Genomic DNA, 22,227 nt, shown 5'->3' with positions numbered 1-22,227 from the left:
GGAGAAATATCCACATGAAAGTGTTATAGGTTTTAACTTAATCTCTAATCATAAATGCACACCCAATTTAGAGATTGTGTTTATTACAAAAGCACAAACCACATTTTACTTTTGAAACCATATTCTATAATCTGCATTAACTTCCAAAGTTATATGGAAAAATCTCTGAAGAACTTTTATGTACTGTTTGCACAGGAATGATAATACCCTTAAATCCCCTGTAACCATAATATTGCAAGTTCACTCAGCTAACCTGAGCACTAATCTACTGTAGGGATTGTGTACACAATTTATAGTCCTTCATGAATAGTCTGACATTTGCTGGAACATGTCTACAGAACTGAGCAGAAGCTGGTGGGAGGTACAACAGGGGGAAGGCGGGGAGGAGAAGGAATTGCATTTCCAAAAGTTCTGGCACACAGGAAATAATTTGCTCCCAGATGAGACTATACAACCACAACTTATAGCAAAACTAAAAACTAGAATAAAATAAAAATACGATACCATAGCTCCTTTATTTCCAAACCACTCAAGTCTAAGACACCTTGCTTAAGGTTAGCCATATGTTCACAGTAAGAAAGAAAAAGGCTGCCCATTATCCTGACAGTTTAATGGCAAAGACAGGGTCAGAGGCAAAACTTTAGTGTAACTGTTGCTAATAAATTCTGCAAATCAGAATGAAGTTAAGAAAAGTTTATAAGGAAATGCCACATTCTTATCTAACAGATCTGCTTCATAATCTTACCTGCTTATTTTACACACAAATACACAGAGTTACAGTTTTTTCACTCCTGCAGAGCTAATAGGCATACATGTGTGAGCCAGACTCTTCTCTGGCTTGAGCATCATCAGAATTTTTAGCTAAATTCCAACTGCAGACTTTTTTTTAAAAAAAAAAAACTGTAGCTGAATTAAGCCAAAGAGAACCCAGCTTGACTTTCAAATCTCAGGTTGAGTTTGCAATGCTGGCAGTTAAAATGTACTCTTGAAAAGTAAAGAGAGTCTTTATCTGGAACTCCAACAGTCAATAATATGGAACCTTCATAGCACCTTTTTTACACACCACATTTCAGAAGTAGCTGCATTTTAAATTATGGATATTTTAAATTTAGAATAGCAGCTGTGTTAGTCTGTTCAGTGCCAGTTACTGAAGAATTCATTCTTATCTCAGACATTGACAGCCTGGCCCCACCAAAGCCAAAGCTCCCACAGACTTCAATATGGCCAGGATTTCACCTCAAAAATCTTTTAATATATATTACACATACATACATACATACATACATACACACACACCCCTACATTTGTACAATTTATATCTGAAACTGGACAATGAATCAGAGTTGAAAGACGAAAAATGAAATTAATTTCAGAGAGGTTGGTGCATTTCAGTTCAGTGGGAATCTATATTATTGTTACCTACAGTATGTAAACAGATAAACCAACTTGCAGACACAGAATTAGAAGAAAACTAAATAGAGAAATGTCAGCCAAAATTCAGAGATTTAGATCTAAAAACATAACTGGACTAATGTGTGTGCAATTAAATGTAATGTTGAAAAACAAAATGCTTCGAATTAATTACAGATATGTGGTACATAAGAGGAAAATGGTGGATGAAATAAAGCAGGAAGTACCATGACAAAATAAAAGACCTCACTAGAGGTTTCTCAAAAATCTGAAATGTCATTTTAAACAAGTAATATATTGATATTGCAAATTCAAAACCCTAAATAAATTCAGCCCGGAAGCCTAGAGGTAGAAAAACCACTCTTCTATACAAGGGATGCCAATCTGAGATTTGGTACTTTGTCTCTTTGGTAAGTTACTGGCAGGTGGTTAGAGGGCTACTAACGCAGCCATTGAAAGAAGGAAGATTTCAATTCATATCTGTAATAACTCAGTAGCAACATTGGTTGCGCTAAAGGTTGCTGTGACTAACCTACTCTAGCTGGAAGGATGGGTTGAACCCCATTATGAAGGTCTTAAGTGGGTAGGGAGCAAAGAAAGGAAAATTCAAGAGAGTGGAGAGGATCCCTTGGGCTCCAGACACACCACACTGGAGAGGAGAAAAGACTTTTAAATATGCAGAATACATGCACATTTCACAGATGCTAAGTGGGACAAGCAAACCTGGCTCACTATACAGAATATTGTATCCCAGCAAGGCAAAGATTTGCTTATACCTGAGCTTCAGAGATTTAAGGGAGGAAAGTGAATTAGTGCTCAGACATTTTGAAGTCAACACAAGGGGCCAGATGCTTAGACCTAGTTAAGCCCGCCTTGCTTGTTTCAAAGTTGCCCTAAACAGGCCGCTGAGGATTCCTTCAGCAAGGGAAAATCCTTGGCAAGCATAAACCCTGACAGTTCACCTTTCACTATGACCATTGTAGTCTCCCTTTTAACCAATTCCTTATCCACCTTTCAGTTCTCATATTACTCACGTCTTCTCCAATTTAACTAATAGTTTCCCATGTGGAACTGTATCAAATGCATTACTGAAATCCAGATAGATTAATTAGATCTACTGTCTTTCCTTTCTCTAAAAAAATCCATTATCTTCTCAAAGAAGGAGATCAGGTTGGTCCGGCACGTCTACCTTTTATAAAGCCATTGGTGTATTTTTTCCCCCAATTACCATTTACTTGTGTCCCCTTAACTACTTTCCCTTTCAAAATTTGTTCCAAGAACGTGCATACAGTTGAGGTCAAACTAACAGGACTGTAGTTTCCTGGATCACGTTTTTTCCCCCTTCCTTTAAAACAGAAACCATTTTAGCAATTCTCTAGCCATAGGGTACGACCCCCAAGTTTACAGATTCATTACAAATCCTTGTGATTGGGTTTGCGGTTTCATCTGCCAGTTCCTTTAATATTCTTGGATGGAGATTATCCAGGCCCCCAATTTAGTCCCACTAAACTGTTTGAATTTGACTTCCATCTCTGATGGGGTAATTTCTACTTCCGTATACTCATTCCCATTAGCCACCCTACCAGGCTCTTCATTACCCTTATTATAAACTGAGAAAACGTATTTTTTTAGGTGTTGGGCCATGCCTATATTATCTTTAATCCCCACCCCATCCTCAATGCTTAGCGGTCCTACTTCTTCTTTCATAGATTCATAGACTTTAAGGTCAGAAGGGACCATTATGATCATCTAGTCTGACCTCCTGCACAATGCAGGCCACAGAATCTCACCCACCCACTCCTGCGATAAACCTCTCACGTATGACTGAGCTATTGAAGTCCACAAATCATGGTTTAAAGACTTGAAGGAGCAGAGAATCCTCCAGCAAGTGACCAGGGCCTCATGCTACAGAGGAAGGCGAAAAACCTCCAGGGCCTCTTCCAATCTGCCCTGGAGGAAAATTCCTTCCCAACCCCAAATATGGCGATCAGCTGAACCCTGAGCATATGGGCAAGATTCACCAGACAGATATCCAGGAAAGAATTCTCTGTGGTAACTCAGATCGCACCCCATCTAACATCCTATCACAGGCCATTGAGCCTATTTACCATGAATATTTAAAGATCAATTAATTGCCAGAATCTTATTATCCCATCATACCATCTCCTCCATAAACTTATTGAGCTTAATCTTAAAGCCAGATAGGTTTTTCGCCTCCACTGCTCCCTTGGAAGGCTATTCCAAAACTTCACTCCTCTGATGGTTGGAAACCTTCGTCTAATTTCAAGTCTAAACTTCCCGATGACCAGTTTATATCCATTTGTTCTTGTGTCCACATTGGTACTGAGCTTAAATAATTCTTCTCCCTCCGTGATATTTATCCCTCCGATATATTTATAGAGAGCAATCATATCTCCCCTCAACCTTCTTTTAGTTAGGCTAAACAAGCCAAGCTCCTTGAGTCTCCTTTCATAAGACAGGATTTCCATTCCTCAGGTCATCCTAGTAGCCTTTCTCTGTACCTGTTCCAGTTTGACTTCATCCTTCTTAAACATGGGAGACCAGAACTGCACACAGTATTCCAGGTGAGATCTCACCAGTGCCTTGTATAATGGTACTAAAACCTCCTTATCTCTACTGGAAATACCTCGCCTAACGCATCCCAAGATCACATTAGCTTTTTTCACGGCCATATCACATTGGCAGCTCATAGTCATCCTATGATCAACCAATACTCCAAGGTCCTTTTCCTCCTCCGTTACTTCTAATTGATGCATCCCCAGCTTATAACTAAAATTCTTGTTATTAATTCCTAAATGCATGACCTGACACTTCTCACTATTAAATTTCATCCTATTACTATTACTCCAGTTTACAAGGTCATCCAGATCTTCCTGTAGGATATCCCGGTCTCTCTCTTAATTGGCAATATCTCCTAGCTTTGTAACATCCGCAAACTTTATTAGCACACTCCCACTTTTTGTGCCAAGGTCAGTCATAAAAAGATTGAATAAGATTGGTCCCAAAACCGATCCCTGAGGAGCTCCACTGGTAACCTCCCTCCAGCCTGACAGTTCACCTTTCAGTATGATGCGCTGTAGTCTCCCTGTTAATCAATTCCTTATCCACCTTTCAATTTTCATATTGATCCCCATCTTTTCCAATTTAACTAATAATTCCTCATGTGGAACCATATCAAATGCCTTACTGAAATCTAGGTAAATTAGATCCACTGCGTTTCCTTTGTCTAAAAAAATCTGTTACTTTCTCAAAGAAGGAGATCAGGTTGGTTTGGCACAACCTACCTTTTGTAAAACCATTTTGTATTTTGTCCCATTTACCACTGACCTCAATGTCCTTAACTACTTTCTCCTTCAAAATTTTTTCCAAGACTTTGCATACTACAGATGTCAAACTAACAGGCCTGTAGTTACCCAGATCACTTTTTTTTTTTCCTTTCTTAAAAATAGGAATGTTAGCAATTCTCCAACCATACGGTACAACCCCTGAGTTTACAGATGCATTAAAAATTCTTGCTTATGGGCTTGCAACTTCATGTGCCAGTTCCTTTAATATTCTTGGATGAAGATTATCTGGGCCCCCTGATTTAGTCCCATTAAGCTGTTTGAGTTTTGCTTCTACCTCAGATATGGTAATATCTACCTCCATATCCTCATTCCCATTTATCATGCTACCATTATCCCTAAAATCCTCATGAGCCTTATTAAAGGCTGAGGCAAAGTATTTGTTCAGATATTGGGCCATGCCTAGATTATCCTTAACCTTCACTCCATCCTCAGTGTTTTAGCGGTCCCACTTCTTCTTTCTTTGTTTTCTTCTTATTTATATGGCTATAGAACCTTTTACTATTGGTTTTAATTCCCTTTGCAAGGTCCATCTCTCCTTGACTTTTAGCCTGTCTCACTTTATCCCCACATGTTCTGACCTCAATAAGGTAGCTTTCCTTGCTGATACCTCCCATCTTCCACTCCCTGTATGCTTTCTGCTTTTTCGTAATCACCTCTCTGAGATGCTTGCTCATCCAGCTTGGTCTACAACTCCTGCCTATGAATTTTTTCCCCTTTCTTGGGATGCAGGCTTCCGATAGCTTCTGCAGCTTTGACTTAAAGTAATCCCAGGCCTCCTCTGCCTTTAGATCCATAAATTCTTCAATCCAATCCACTTCCGTTACTAATTTCCTTAATTTTTGAAAGTCAGCCCTTTTGAAATCAAAAACCCTAGTCACAGATTTATTTTTGTTTGTCCTTCCATTCAGTTTGAACTGAATTAGCTCATGATCACTTGAACCAAATTTATCCCCTACAACCACTTCTTCTATGGGGTCCTCACTACTCACCAAAACCAAATTTAAAATGGCATCCCCTCTAGCTGGTTCAGCAACTACTTGCTGAAGGAATCCATCAGCTATCGCATCTAGGAAAATCTGAGCCCTGTTATTATTACTAGCACTCGTCCTCCAGTCTATATCTGGGAAGTTAAAGTCTCCCATGATCACGCAGTTTCCATTAGTATTTACTTCATTAAAAACATTAAAAGAGGGCTCTATCCATATCCAAATTAGATCCTGGCAGTCTATAGCACACCCCAAACATTATCCTCAGGGAGGCTCTAGTAGTTTTCTTCCCCAAAGTGATTTTTGCCCAGGCGGACTCTGTCTTATCCATTCCATCGCTTCTTATTTCTTTACATTCTACCTCATCATTGATATACAATGCTACTCCACCACCTTTACCTTTATTTCTGTCTTTCCGAAACAGCACAGACCCTTCAATGCCTGTAGTCCAGTCATGACGACTATTCCACCATGTTTCTGTTATTCCTATGATATCTGGTTTCACTTCCTGCACCAGTAGCTCTAGTTCCTCCATTTTGTTACCTAGGCTCCTCGCATTGGTGTACAAACATCTTAATTTTTGCTCTTTGGCCTCGCTCACATTCTGTACCCGATTAGGCACAGTCATTCTACAGCCAGTATGACCTACTAGACTGGTATCCACACTGCCCCTTCCTCCTTATGTCCATTCTCCTACCCAACGCTGTGTCCTTTCTTACTTTGTTTTCTTTCCTCTCAATGCTAAAATCCGGCGTGGAGATTACCTGGACATCTCCCAACCTTGTTTTCCTTATTTTCTTTTTATTTGTATGGCTATAGAAGCTTTTACTACTTTTAATTCCTTTGCAAGGTTCAACTCGCTTGGCTTTTGGCATTTCTCACTTTATCCCTATACCTTCTGAGCTCCAAGAGGTAGATTTCTTTGCTGATCCATCCCATCTTCCATTCTTTGTAGCTTTCTGCTTTCTCTTAATCACCTGTTTGAGATGGTTACTCATCTAGCTTGGTCTGAAACCCTTCCCTGCAATTTTTTTCCCCTTGCTTGGGATGCAGGCTTGAGATAGCTTCTGCAACTTTTGACTTAAAGTAATTCCAAGCCTCCTCCACATTCAGATCCTTGAGTTCTTCAGACCAGTCCACTTCCCTAACTAAATTCCCTTAAATTTTTTAAGTTTGCCCCTTTGAAATCAAGGACCCTAGTTGCAGATCTATTTTTGTTTATCCTTCCATTTAGTTTAAACTGAATTAGCTCATGATCAATTGAACCAAGGTTGTCCCCTACAACCAGTTCTTCTATGAGGTCATTACTACTCATCAATAACAAATTTAAAATATCACCACGTCTTGTTGGTTCAACAATTATTTGGTGAAGAAATCTGTCAGCTATCACATCCAGGAAAACCTGGCCTCTATTATTATTATTAGCACATGTCCTCCAATCTATATCATATATATCATGGAGTTACAGACAGATTCATTTACTCCAACATTGCATAGAGTCTCTGAATCAAGTTGCAACTGAACTGATGCAAGCTGCGACATTCTACACCCACATTCGTTACCTTGTTTTGGGGTGTGTGACAATTGGGCTTACCAATTTACCCTAATTGTGATCACAACTGTAAAAAGTGAGTACGTTGATAAGATGTCACAATAACCTATAACAACAAATGCTGATGGGAAAAGATAGGGAAAGGAGACAAAAAGACTGAATTAGTCCAAATAAAAAGGCTTCCTGCTATAACTCAAGGACTGTGTTAACATCATGCCTAGTAAACCAGAAATCAGTGAACCAAAATTGGTGGGTGAGAAACCAGGAATAATTGGTGGGGAAAATAATGAGGGGATAGGCTATTCTGCCCACCACTTTCTTTGTGGGTTCTTAAAGAGAAAAACGGGGGAGAAAAATTGGCTACTAGAGCAAGCTTCACCGTCATGGCTGCCACTCACACTGTCTCCTGGCAGCCCAGGCCATCGTCATCCTGATCATCAGATATGTCCAGACCAGATCAGGCTGGAAAAGGGAGTCAGATGACATCCCCACCTCTCCTGGCTCTAGCTGAATCCCAGTCATCATTTGGGAGGAAACAGGATCAGACTAAGACCAGCAGCACAACAGCTCCAGCCCGTCTCAGCTCACTTCTCTTTTCCCCAAAAGGTCAGTTATTACCATTTTTAATGCCATCTAAGAGACTGCCAAACAAGGGACATTTTCCTTCTAAAAGCTCTCTCCAGCTAAAGGGAAAGGGAGCAAGGGACGTTATCAAAATGAAAGCCTTACTTAATACTTCACATTTCAAATGGTTTCACTCTTTTTTTTTTCTTTCTTTTTATCTTTGGTTAAAAGGATTTTAAACGGTGTGTTTGCCACTGCACTAAGCAAGCGGAGGTCTCTGTATACAAACCCATACCTTGTTTAATACTGTTTAATGCTGAACACTGACTGGGTTATGTTAACATCTTTAGCCCATCTATTCCATCCAGATTAATGCAACAGGGGATGCACACTGCGCTATGTCCAAAAACACTGTGTGGGGATTACACAATTTTCCCCAAAGCACATCGTGAAGAGTACTGTCACTGTAGCAGAGGCACTGCATGACTCCCTCACTAAGGAATATGCTTTTCAAAAGAGTAACTTAAAATTTCAACTACTGCATTAATTACTATAAAAAAAAGTGAATAGAACAAGTATATCGAGAATTTAGGATTACATTAAGTTACATGTTTATAGTCTTCCTTTTGTATACAGGGTCTGATCCAAAATCCATTTAAGTCAATTGACAGGCTACCATTGACTTCAATAGGCTTTGGATCAGGCAGACGGTTTCTATATCTGCATATGTTCTTTGATCACTGAGGGACCGTGTAGCATATCTTGTGGCAAATGCAAGGAAACCCTGAGACTAAACTCCCAGGGTCTTTTCCTAGCTCTTCCAATGTGTGAACGAAGCAAATTACAAACTCCATGACTTATTTTCCTTGTACATAAAATGATAATGTTTGCCTACCTGAAAGGGGTACTGTGATGCTTAATCAGAGTTTGTAGAGGAGTTTGTGATAATTGGAAGAAAATATGAACTATATTTTTGTGCATATACATTTTATTTTTTGCTCATATAAATATGAGTAGGCAAGCATGAGAAATTGACCAAGACAAAGACATGCATAGGGCTTAAATAAATTACTCAGCATTCAACCCACAACTATACACAACACAGAAATTTAGAATTCCAATGTGCAACTACTTGAAAATTAGTTTCGGATACAAAAGTTTTAAGTTAAGTGATTATTAGAAAAGTTTTACAAAAATAGTCAGTTCCAATAGCCCTGGCTGGAATAAGCACTGTACCATCCACAGAACAGAATTCACTGTATTGCACGTAACTAGAACCGGACACTGAAATAAAAAAAAAAAAATCAAAACCTTACAAAAATATACATTATAATACATTTGGGCTTTTATGCCCTCTCCACTCTAAACAAGTATACCAATCAAAACTCCATTTACTGTCTTAAAGAATACGGATTTTGTCTAAAGCAGAGTATTTGTTATCCTGAAATCTGCCACTACATACAGTGGGCCAGGTTCTGATACTGTTAGCCATGTTGGTTGCCATCTTATTCCATAAATGGTCCCATTAAAGTCAATGGAGCCACTTTATCACAGAAGAGCCTTACTTTATCTGTTGTGCTAGGCTCTGCACATATACAGAACAAAAAAGAAGGTCCCTGACCCAAGAGCTTACAATCTACTTAAGGTAGTATTCATCAGGCATGAAGGTGTCAGAATCTGGCCCATAACAAATAAAGTGTGTGTGAGGGGGTGGTTAAATAGGAAGTCTTGGAAAAACTAAAAACAGTTTCAACTAATTAGTAATTCTGAAAGTAATTCTGCCTGTTCCTCTGTTAGACAAAGACAGACAGACAGACAGACAAGTAATTCCACAGACAAATGTAAGGTCAACACATTCCATCCAGTCTTAAATATGCTCCCTCTAGCCACACTTTAATATGCAGATGTAACCATTTCTGCATAGAAGCAATCACTCTGAATTAGCATTCTTAAAAACAATCCAAAAACATATGTTACAGCCTGAGCCAACAAAAAGCCATTCTGCTTAGTTTGTGTGTGCGCGCGTGCAAAGCAAGCATGCATTTGTACACAACCTGTTAGGAGAGCAAATTATGTTTGCTTCACTTTAAAAAATAAAGATCTGGGGCTCGTGATTTTATTTGGAAATTACATGACATTAGAGTGATTTAAAACACTCATGAGCCCTGAAGAAGGTACCAAGATTCACTTGATACCATTACCCAGTAAATTAATGAGTGTATAAAGTATTATGTAAGCAGAAGTCATCCTCCTTTCAATATAACATTACTATCTACCCTGCAGAAATGTACATTCAAATAAAGGGGTTGGAAGTGGGGTGGTGGGGAAGGGAAAGGAGAGTAAAAGATCGGAGAGAGAGAATTTTTGGGCCTCAGTTATTACAATCCAATAATAAATTTGTAGTTTTACCTCTACATCACATCTGGATTACATCACTTAAAAGTATCAGAATTCTATGTTCTGTCATTTCTGAATAAATGTGTCTTCCACTTTTTCATACAGATTCAGTTTTGTTTTTGATGTCCTAACTCCATATAACCCCAGAAGAAGGTACAGGACCCTATAAAGATAAATAGGTTTGCAACATTTCCACCTCCCCACATGACCATCTCTGGATGTACACGTGGCTGCACTACTCAGTAATAACTTATTTGCAGCTGCCCAATGTTATCTTCTGCAGTGTTAAAACAAAATCTTCAGGCAGAAAGAATACGCTCCTTCCATTTTTATAAGTGATCAAAACAGCCAGTGTGGCAACTGGCGATGTCTCTCTAAAATCCAACTTTGCAATCTATTTAAAAAAAAACAACAACACTCCATCACCCTGGTAATTTATTCACATTAACAAAATTAAGCTTTCAAGTGCACACCACTCATATACATACTACATTTATTTAACAATGTAAACCAGGCAAAATATTTGCAATAACTAACATTTATATTAGCAATGGGCCCAAAACAGAACACCAGGCCCAACACCCCCAGGGAAGTTCAGATTTCATAGACTCATAGAATCTCAGGGTTGGAAGGGACCCCTGAAGGTCATCTAGTCCAACCCCCTGCTCGAAGCAGGACCAATTCCCAGTTAAACCATCCCAGCCAGGGCTTTGTCAAGCCTGACCTTAAAAACCTCTAAGGAAGGAGATTCTACCACCTCCCTAGGTAATGCATTCCACTGTTTCACCACCCTCTTAGTGAAAAAGTTTTTCCTAATATCCAATCTAAACCTCCCCCACTGCAACTTGAGACCATTACTCCTCGTTCTGTCATCTGCTACCATTGAGAACAGTCTAGAGCCATCCTCTTTGGAACCCCCTTTCAGGTAGTTGAAAGCAGCAGTCAAATCCCCCCTCATTCTTCTCTTCTGCAGGCTAAACAATCCCAGCTCCCTCAGCCTCTCCTCATAACTCATGTGTTCTAGACCCCTAATCATTTTTGTTGCCCTTCGCTGGACTCTCTCCAATTTATCCACATCCTTCTTGTAGTGTGGGGCCCAAAACTGGACACAGTACTCCAGATGAGGCCTCACCAATGTCGAATAGAGGGGAACGATCACGTCCCTCGATCTGCTCGCTATGCCCCTACTTATACATCCCAAAATGCCATTGGCCTTCTTGGCAACAAGGGCACACTGCTGACTCATATCCAGCTTCTCGTCCACTGTCACCCCTAGGTCCTTTTCCGCAGAACTGCTGCCTAGCCATTCGGTCCTTAGTCTGTAGCGGTGCATTGGATTCTTCCATCCTAAGTGCAGGACCCTGCACTTATCCTTATTGAACCTCATCAGATTTCTTTTGGCCCAATCCTCCAATTTGTCTAGGTCCTTCTGTATCCTATCCCTCCCCTCCAGCGTATCTACCACTCCTCCCAGTTTAGTATCATCCGCAAATTTGCTGAGAGTGCAATCCACACCATCCTCCAGATCATTTATGAAGATATTGAACAAAACCGGCCCCAGGACCGACCCTTGGGGCACTCCACTTGATACCGGCTGCCAACTAGACATGGAGCCATTGATCACTATCTTTGTATCTGAACTTCATGGCTCAGGCCATCTCTCATTCACATCATTATTTGGACTGTAGAATCTTTATTACAGATTACAAAGAAGAGAAAAGAAGAAAAAAATACAGCTCAGCTTTCAGATCTCATACTTTGAGTTTGCCAGGCTAAAAACTGAGGGAGACGGGAGCATATTTTTACTTGGACATTTGACCTGGATTCTCTAAGAGAAAATAAAGGCGGAACCACACTGCCATTTTTACCATAACTTCTCCAAGCAGAGCACCAGATGGCACTGATGTGCTCCAAAAGGGACTCCAATACAGTCCGACACCACCTGTAAAATGGTTGGTGCAACACCTAGCCGCAAGATTGCAGAGCTAAAGTGGAAGCAAAGGAGTAGCTCCTCAGACTCAAGCTGCTCAAGAGCGGGTCTAATCAACATGGTGTTGAAAACAGAGTTGGTACCCAATGATTTGTCTACATGAGGGCACCAGGTGTGGCTAACACCAGTGGAGTTGACCTTGCATTGACAACAGTAGGAAATTAAAAAAAAAAAAAATACAATAAATAGGGCTTGCGTGTGAAGAAGGCTTGGTTCAAGGAGGATGTTCACTGGGAAGCCTCATGGAGGTCATGGTGGCAGTACTGTAGTATGACAAATCTGGGGATTGTCCCTGTAGTGCATATAGGGAGGCTCACTCAGCCTGCTGTCAATTTCATCAGCTCAACAGGCCAGCAGCTCCTTCAGACAGACAGCCTGATCAAGTTACAAAAGCCAAGAAAAAACAAAGATCCTGTAAACAGGGATATTCCTTGGTCTCAGAGGCATAGGATTTTTCTATTTATTTGTAAAAACTGAAATTGTATTGTTTGTTCACCCTAACGTAGAGAGGATATGAGCATGACAGACAAGAGCCGGGTTCTTTCGGCGGGGATGAAGGAAGGTAGATGGGACACAAGTCAGAGTTTGGGCTAGCAGACGGTGATGCAAGGAGTTAACAGCTAAAAGTTTCATGAGCCTGGCAAACCATGCTAAAGACAGACCCCTCAAATAATGCAACTTGCATGCTCATTTTGCGATTGTAAATTAAATACTAGAGATTCTGCATTAAGTGAATTGTTCACTGAAATTTAAAGAATAGATGAGAGAACTGAGCACTATGGTTCCTAAACTAAATTATTCTGAAAACTATGTTTTATTTAAAAGATGAAAGGCTGCCTCCTCAGCTGCTTGGAAACTCAACTGGCTTCAGTAGAGCTATGTGAGTTACATCACTGAGAATCTTATTTCTACAACGTTTCAGGAAATAGCAGCCAAGCTCAATTTAAGTGAGCCAATACAACCCCCAACTTCACAAAGCGAAGTGACACTTGTCTGTGCTGTGCAGTTACATTAAAGAAACTGCCAAACTTGTAAATCTTTCAGATGTAAAACAAAATTAGTGCTTCTACCTCAGAAAAGGCTCAGAGTTACAGTGGAAGTTACTGCAACCAATTAGATGTTATTGCAAGAAGCCCACTGTTTAAACAAGGGCATTTGTTCTTCCTTTCTTGATGATACTATCTAATCAGGGTCCAAGTGTTTTATATCAGCACACTGAAATTATGTGTAACGAACAAGGATGTTCAAGATAAATTCTAAAAATTACAAAGCAAATACTTCCTTTCACTGTAAACAATGTGACTGAATCCACTTCTTGAAGAAATCAAGCTATATTTATATTCACCCTGTTGAAATGCTACAGGCAACCATAGAAGGATAAGTTTATAATAAATTGCTATATTTGGAAACCTTTGTTGCTAAGCATCTTCTAACATTCAGCACAGTTTATATCATTCATGTCCCTGCTACATAATTAACATTTCATGTTTTCCAAAAAAGTGCAGTGCTTATCTTTGTTGTTAATTTAAACCATTATAAATTTTTTAGAGAATTAATAAAAGGCTGTGTGGCCAATTAATTAGAGTGGCAGCATGAGCCCAGGGGAATACAAACAGACACTATATGCAAGGATGTGTCACAACCTATCTTCTAAACAGCATGTCTGTTTGAGATGAAACACTTCAGAACACAGCTGTTCATGCTGAAAAGGTAGTCCACTAAGCAATTTAGGACACGAGAAACCTCCTCTAGCCCCCAAACCATGGCTTTGTTAACTGGGTTCAGAATTAGGCTCAGATCCTCCCAAGAGCTCTGAGCAGACAGACCCCTGAAACAACACAGAGCTCCCCACTGAAGTCCATGGGGATGTGCCATTTGAAGCTCCTTTCAAGCCTGAAGCCATAGGGCCTGATCCAATAACAATTAAAGTAAATGCAAGTCTTTCCAATATTAACTGTTTACTATAAATGAATCAGCCATTACAGGAGGGTGCAACACATACTTTGCCCATGGCTTACACAGCTAATTGCTAGACAGTATAGCAGTGGTTTTCAATTTGTGGACCCCTAAAAAATTTTGAATGGAGATGCAGACCCCTTTGGAAATATAGGCAAATATAGTGGTTGAAAAACACTGCCACAGAGGAACATTGTGAATGAGGAATCCTGGTTTCTCTTTCTGGCTCTTAACAGGTGTGCGGTGGGGTGCGGGGAGTGTCTAGTGATTACAGATAACACAACCAAGCACATAGATCCGACATATTTATTATGAAAGGCCCCTTGCCTGACCTAAGTGAATGAGACTTGCCATGTTATAAGACCCCATTCTAGTTCCAGCTTTGCCAAAAAGTTAGCTTATGCAACCTCTCAGGATAGCTACACTGTGCTGCACCGCAGACTACAGTGTGGTGTGAATTGCAGAGTGCGCCAAAATGTTGTACTCTAACTTCCCCATGTGGGCATTGCTGGCACAAACTAAAAAGGTAGCTAGTGCACATTAATATAGTCCTGTTTGAAAGAAGACTATGTTAACGCAAACCATATATCTTTTAGTTCGCGCCATCAACATCCGCATGAGGCAGCTAAAGAGCAAAATTTTGGTGTACTCTGCGATTCAAATCCCCATAGTCCACACAGCGGCACAGTGTAGACAAGCCCTTAGTTACCTTATTTGTAAAATGGATCAATAATACTTGCCTGCCTCCTCCTAACATGGGCCTTGCTCAGCAATCAGGGCTGAAAAGCGCAGAGTTACTCAACAACAGGTTAGTAGTGTTGCCACCTCACACGATTTTATTGTGAGCCTCACGGTATTTGGTGTTTTTCCCTATAACATGGAGCAGGGATGAATACAAGTCAATTTTTGTGAAAAACAAAAACAAAATCAGTTTTTAATTTAAATGGGATTTTTTAAAATTTTGTTAATAAGACTTTTTCTTTTTAAAAATAAACCTGAAAAATTAAGAAAAAAAATCAGATTTTAATCCAAAATATGTTAAGGCCTAAACTTATCTCTTTAAACATTTAAATAAAAAATAAATATGCTGAATCCATGAGCTTCTCTCAAAAACTGATTTAAAGGCTGCTTTTAGAAAGAATCAGAGGAAAAATATCTAACTTTTGAGGTCACACTTTATAAATATGGCACAACAGGTCATGTACTGCATTAAGGGCTTGTTTTGTTTAATACAAATAAATGTTATATGTTGTTGTGTGTGTTTAATTAAATTCCAGGCACCATCCTAACGCAGATTGACACAAATCATGAGCAAAAAGTTAATTATCTAGTAAATAAGCTATATATCATTCACCATTTCCTAATATATTAAAACATTTATAATAATAAGAATCTGAAAATATTAAAATCACTTAAATACATGTAGTTCTAGTGTACCCTCCTCAACAGCAAAAAGATGTATCTAATTTAGTGTAAAGGCGCCATTTAGTTATAAATCAACGTGTTTTAATGGTTCTCTTAACCAATGAGAATGCTCCTTTCTTTAGAAAAATTATTTAAATAAACTTTTCCATGTGTATTTCAGTTATCAGTTTTGGTTGAGTCTTTCAACTTGGAGATTTGAATCATGATATAAATCACCTTGATTTAAAATCAATCCACTTTGGAGATTAGTGATAACCTCAGGCTTCATTTTCAAAAACGAAAGTACGTTTCTAGCCCTCTTGGATGCAAAGCTTGAAAATGTGTCCCCCATGTATCTGAAAGGGTCAAAAATCAGAAGAGCAAATAAAAAGAACCCAAAATATATTATGTTTAAATATCTCATAATTCAAGTGAATTGAAGTAAACTGAATTAAGGCCACTTTAATTCTAAATGACAGTGTCCACAGAGAAGTTTAATGCATTTTAACTAGTCCACTTTTCATGCACACTTTTAGTTAATTTGGATTAATTTTCCTGAGTGCCTCCATATAAACAAGCCATTAGAAAAACCTGGCATATAATGAAATGTCATAGGCAACCTTAACTATACGTGCAGTTGAACAGCTTGGCCTACAATAGCACTGGGTTACCATATCATACACAGATTACCTTCTGCTAATGAAAGTAGCATACATATAAAATTATGTAAGTTTTCAATATAATTGTTAAGAATGAAGAATTCTCGAGAAACAGCTTAAACTTGTTGTAAGCACATTAATATATTTAGATGTAAGATTTTCAGGGCAGGAACTGTCTTTCCATCGTAAATGTATGTGTAAAGTGCCTAGAACACTGGGACGCTGATTCTCTACGGGAGCCTCTAGGTAATATCTCAATACAAATAAATACTACTACCACGATATACCATAAATTGAATTTATATTTTTTGTGGTCAGAATTAAGGTAGTCATGTGAATTCCCATTTTTTATTTGTACTCATATGCAAGGGTATTGACTGAAAGTAGCAGTTATTTCTAAAATTGTGAAAGAACCTTAACTGAGGATTCTCTGATTTTTAACTGTTTGGATTATTTAGGAATGTATTAAGCAATTTTAACTACATGTTTATGCAGCTTTTTGTGCTGTAATATACACAAAATATTGAGTTCAATTTTGAGCACCACATTACCAAAAAGGTTTTTGACAAATTGGAGGGAGTTCAGAGAACAACAACAAAAGTTATCAGGAGGCTGGAAGGACTTATTTATGAGAAAAGATTAAAATGAGCTAAATATTTATAGTTTGGTTAAGTAATGAATGAGGTGATGGGGGTGATATGATAACAGCCTACAAACATCTGAAGTGTGTAAACACCAAGGAAGGAGAGTTAATGTGTTATACAGGGACATAACAAGAAATAATGGGATAACATTAACCTATAAAAACTTAGGCTGAATAGCAGGAAACACTCCTGGACAGTGAGATGTGCTAGGCTGTGGAATAGTCTCCTAAGGGAAGTGGGGCAAGCCCATTGCTTGGGACTTCAAAATAAGGCAAAAGAAAACATTACAAAATGTACCAGAAGAAGTCTTCACAGGTAACAGAGTGGGCTATATACTATGTAGGCATATCTTTTCCATCTCTCACTTTTATGTATGTGTGATGAATATGCCATATATTTTACAAGCTGCAGAAAGACACCTAATGACTTTTCTTTGCAAAGTAGACATTCAAAAATCAAAAAATTAATCATCAGGAAAAACAGACATTGCTGTTCTATATATACATAAGGTATTTAAATTCCTTTCCTGTAAGTCTCTAAGCCAAAAAGTCATTCCTTTTTTTTTTTTAAATTCTTTGAGGAGGAAAAATACAAACTAGCCTGCACACAGCTTCAAAGGCAGGACTGCATCTTCCTCCAGCAGAGGTCACTCCAGGATAACAATTTACAAATATTATTATAACAGAAATTCAACGTTTATTTTTACAAAAAAAATTGGTAAATTGTTTCTATTTGTTCTGTAATCCTGAGAATCATATTCTAACAACATAAGCGAGACACAGAAAACAGTGCACTATGTGAAACTTACTGTTACTGGGAGTCCGGACATTTGGGTTCTATTCCAGAAATCTACCACTAACTTGCTGTGGAACCTTGGGCAAGTCACTGCACCCCAGTTTCTCCTCCTATCCTTTGTCTATCTTATCTACTTAAACCATAAGTTCTTCAGGCCAGGAATGGTCTCTCACTGTATGTTTGTACAGGGTCTAGCACAGTTGGGCCCCCAGTCTTGCTTGTATTATAGTAGTAATACAAACCACAACAAAAGCATAGAGGTCTGCATAACTAAGATACCTGACATTTTAAAGAGGCATTAAATAAGTGCCCAAGGTCACAGAGAAAAGTTGAATGTGCACAAGTAGAGACTGGGTTGAAACACCTTGGAAATGTGGACCTCAATGTCCACCGGGGGGGGAGGGCGGGTGGAAATGGGGAAGGGGGTCTCAGACTGAGATTTTTCAAATCAGAACAGGGGGGGAAATGGTGGGGTTTTTTGTGTGTTTTAACAAGAAAGAATGATTAAGTTGCAAGCTAGCAAAGTGTGGTTACAGCCTGCAAAGTGACTCTGTTAAAATGACACCAAAGGTCCATATTTATCTTCTTCATTTAATCTGTACACAAATCAACGGATAAATATTTGACAGACAGCCCTGTAAACTCTGATTATCAAGTATAGATTCACAGATATTTAGGTCAGAAGGGACCACTATGATCATCTAGTCTGACTTCCTGCACAGCGCAGGCCATAGAATTTTACCCACCCACTCCTGCAAAAACCCTCACACCTATATCTGTGCTATTGAAGTCCTCAAATCGTAGTTTAAAGACTTCAAGGAGCAGAGAATCCTCCAGCAAGTGACCCTCTGTAGCATGGGGCACGGAAGGCGAAAAACCTCCAGGGCCTCTTCCAATCTGCCCTAGAGGAAAATTCCTTCCCGACCCCAAATATGGCGATCAGCTAAACCCTGAGCATATGGGCAAGATTCACCAGCCAGACACTACAGAGAATTCTTTCCTGGGTAACTCGGATCACACCCCATCTAATATTCCATCACAGGCCATTGGGCCTATTTACCATGAATATTTAATTACCAAAACCATCTTATCCCATCATACCATCTCCTCCATAAACTTATCGAGTTTAATCTTAAAGCCAGATAGATCTTTTGCCCCCCCCGCTTCCCTTGGAAGGCTATTCCAAAACTTCACTCCTCTGATGGTTAGAAACCTTCGTCTAATTTCTAGTCTAAATTTCCTGGTGGCCAGTTTATATCCATTTGTTCTTGTGTCCAACATTGGTACTGAGCTTAAATAGTTCCTCTCCCTCTCCGGTATTTATCCCTCTGATATATTTATAGAGAGCAATCATATTTCCCCTCAATCTTCTTTTAGTTAGGCTAAAAAGGCCAAGCTCCTTGAGTCTCCTTTCATAAGACAAGTCTTCCATTCCTCGGATCATCCTAGTAGCCCTTCTCTGTACCTCTTCCAGTCTGAATTCATCCCTCAGAAACATGGGAGAGCAGAACTGCACACAGTATTCCATGTGAGGTCTCACTAGTGCCTTGTATAACGGTACTAAAACCTCCTTATCCCTACTGGAAATACCTCTCCTGATGCATCCCAAGACCGCATTAGCTTTTTTCACGGCCATATCACATTGGCAGCTCATAGTCATCCTGTGGTCAACCAATACTCCAAGGTCCTTTTCCTCCTCCGTTACTTCTAATTGATGCGTCCCTAGCTTATAACTAAAATTCTTGTTATTAATCCCTAAATGCATGACCTTACACTTCTCGCTATTAAATTTCATCCTATTACTATTACTCCAGTTTACAAGGTCATCCAGATCTTCCTGTAGGATATCCCTGTCCTTCTCTAAATTGGTAATACCTCCCAGCTTTGTATCATCCGTAAACTTTATTAGCACACTCCCACTTTTTGTGCTGAGGTCAGTAATAAACAGATGAAGTAAGATTGGTCCCAAAACCGATCTTTGAGGAACTCCAGTGGTAACCTCCCTCCAGCCTGACAGTTCACCTTTCAGTGGGACCTGTTGTAGTCTCCCCTTTAACCAATTCCTTATCCACCTTTCTATTTTCCTATTGATCCCCATCTTATCCAATTTAACTAATAATTCCCCATGTGGAACCATATCAGATGCCTTACTGAAATCTAGGTAAACTAGATCCACTGCGTTTCCTTTGTCTAAAAAATCTGTTACTTTCTCAAAGAAGGAGATCAGGTTGGTTTGGCACGATCTACCTTTTGTAAAACTATGTTGTATTTTGTCCCAATTACCATTGACTTCAATGTCCTTAACTACCTACTCCTTCAAAATTTTTTCCAAGATCTTGCATACTACAGATGTCAAACTAACAGGCCTATAAATTACCCAGATCACTTTTTTTCCCTTTCTTAAAAATAGGAACTATGTTAGCAATTCTCCAATCATACAGTACAACCCCTGAGTTTACAGATTCATTAAAAATTATTGCTAATGGGCTTGCAATTTCATGTGCCAATTCCTTTAATATTCTTGGATGAAGATTATCTGGGCCCCCCAATTTAATCCCATTAAACTGTTCGAGTTTCGCTTCTACCTCAAATATGGTAATGTCTACCTCCATATCCTCATTCCCATTTGTCATGCTACCATTATCCCTAAGATCCTCTTTAGTCTTATTAAAGACTGAGGCAAAGTATAAATCTTTCCGGTTCATGCATCATCCCCCATAATAACAATTCTGCACTCTTAACAGACAATTTCATTCACGATGCATGGGTCAGAATAGAATCCAACATAAGAATGGCCCTACAAGAGAGAGACTTTTTATATAATAAGCTAAAGATGACATGGAGATTCCCATAGTCATCTTTTTTTAAAAATTATTTTAAAAAATATTTTAAGTGCCTGTTACAGATCTGGTAGCTTGAAGGTATTCTATTTGTCCATAGTACAATATGGCTAGGGAAGGAGCAGACCAATATTCCTCGTACTGCTCTCCTTTAATGGAGAGAGAATATTTCAGTCTTCAGTCCTTGACCAGACAACAGAAGTGCCAGTGGTGAAAAAGGGGCTGAGAACAACCACATGGTCTCAAACAGCCTGGGCTAGAGTCAAACTGTTGGCAGGAAAGCAAAAGGCTCCAGATCCCATTACCAACCCGCTTAAGTTTCCCAGTTTCCCAATAATCTGTTAACTTTCTAAAGCCCTTTGTGGATTTTGTTACAAAACTTTACAAAAGTATGAAAACAGAGAAAAGATTTCATTGTTTTAAGTCATTCTGTGGGATGTACTGTGCGTACCATTTGCAGACAGGTGAATTTTTAGAGTAAGTGAACTCACAGTGGGACTAGTAGTATACCTTACCTGCTTCTTTGCACAAGGCTGCCAAGTCTGCTCCCACATAGCCATGTGCACTATCAGCCAGCTGCACCAACTCTGTTGTTGTCAACAGATGAGGAACCTTATTAAGAAGTTTCCTGAGGATGTCTAATCGGTCCTGGGCATTGGGGACCCCGATTTCTATCTCTTTATCAAAACGTCCAGGTCTACGTAGTGCTGTATCAAGTGCATGCAGACGGTTTGTAGCACCCAGTACCAAAAGTTGCCCTGCACTGTCTTCCTAATGAGACAAACAGAAAAACAAGTTAGATTTTAAAATGGTGTTAAAGACCTCACAATTTACACATATTTCAACAGTAATGACAACCTCCACTGTCTACTTTTCACAAGAATTATGCATTTGTTTAGGTAGCAAAACTAAAGCCTACTCCTAACCCCAAAAGATTAAGTAGTAAGAATTCATGCCTGGCACTTTCCAACTCATCAGATGAGGAAACATCACGTGCTGGAACTTTTGGGACAGGAACTGAGCCCCTGGTATCAAGTTGGGGAGGATAGCAATGTTCTCTGAGCAAAAGAATTTCAGTTCCATAGGAAATTTCTATATTTCAACATTTGTTTTTGTCCGAAATTGGGAGAAAAAGTTGAAATACCTTAATTTTTTGCAGGATACAGAATTCTGAAAATTTTCATTTCAGAAATGAATAAACACTTTATTTTGGTTTGCTGAACTAACATGAAACATTTTTTTTTGAGTAAGCTCAACATTAAACTGCATTCTCCCATTGTAGCACATTGCCTCACGGCAGCTGCAGTTCAGGAGCCTGATGCCTCCATCCTCCTCATGGGCCAGGCTCCCTGGCCAGATTACATCTTCCATGAGGCACCTCCAGACATGTAACTACCATGAGGCACCATGCTGATGAGTCCCAGGAAAGACAGTGTTGCACATTGAGCAATATAATCGTATTGGAGAACATGGGAATATGAACTATAATCCCCATGGGGCAATTCACTAGAATAAGGGAATGAAATTTAAAATTGACCTGACGCCAAAAAATTGTTTCAGGTCAGTTCAACAGATGAAAATGTCCCAAAATTTAAAGAGAAATTTTGATTTTCCCTACAGAAATACTGAAAAATTACGGCCAAATAAATACATTTCCCACAA

The 22,227-nt window shown here is 39.2% G+C and overlaps 1 protein-coding gene across 4 annotated transcripts in view; it reads right to left on the bottom strand.

The window, feature by feature from the left end:
- The window catches only part of AFG2A (AFG2 AAA ATPase homolog A), a 312,752-nt gene that overhangs the window by 268,549 nt on the left and 21,976 nt on the right, over positions 1-22,227 (bottom strand). For all 4 annotated transcript variants that reach the window (XR_012158550.1, XM_073341065.1, XM_073341067.1 and 1 more), the window contains exon 9: positions 21,081-21,336. Coding sequence is in view for 3 of the 4 variants with exons in the window: in XM_073341065.1 (XP_073197166.1) it covers positions 21,081-21,336 (256 nt within the window). In the remaining variant the exon portion in view is untranslated. The remainder of the gene's footprint in view (positions 1-21,080; positions 21,337-22,227) is intronic.

Source organism: Lepidochelys kempii, chromosome 4 (assembly GCF_965140265.1).
Source record: "Lepidochelys kempii isolate rLepKem1 chromosome 4, rLepKem1.hap2, whole genome shotgun sequence".
Lineage (NCBI taxonomy): Eukaryota > Metazoa > Chordata > Testudines > Cheloniidae > Lepidochelys > Lepidochelys kempii.
The sequence above is the reverse complement of the archived record's forward strand: the minus strand, read 5'-3'. Positions and strand labels throughout refer to the sequence as shown.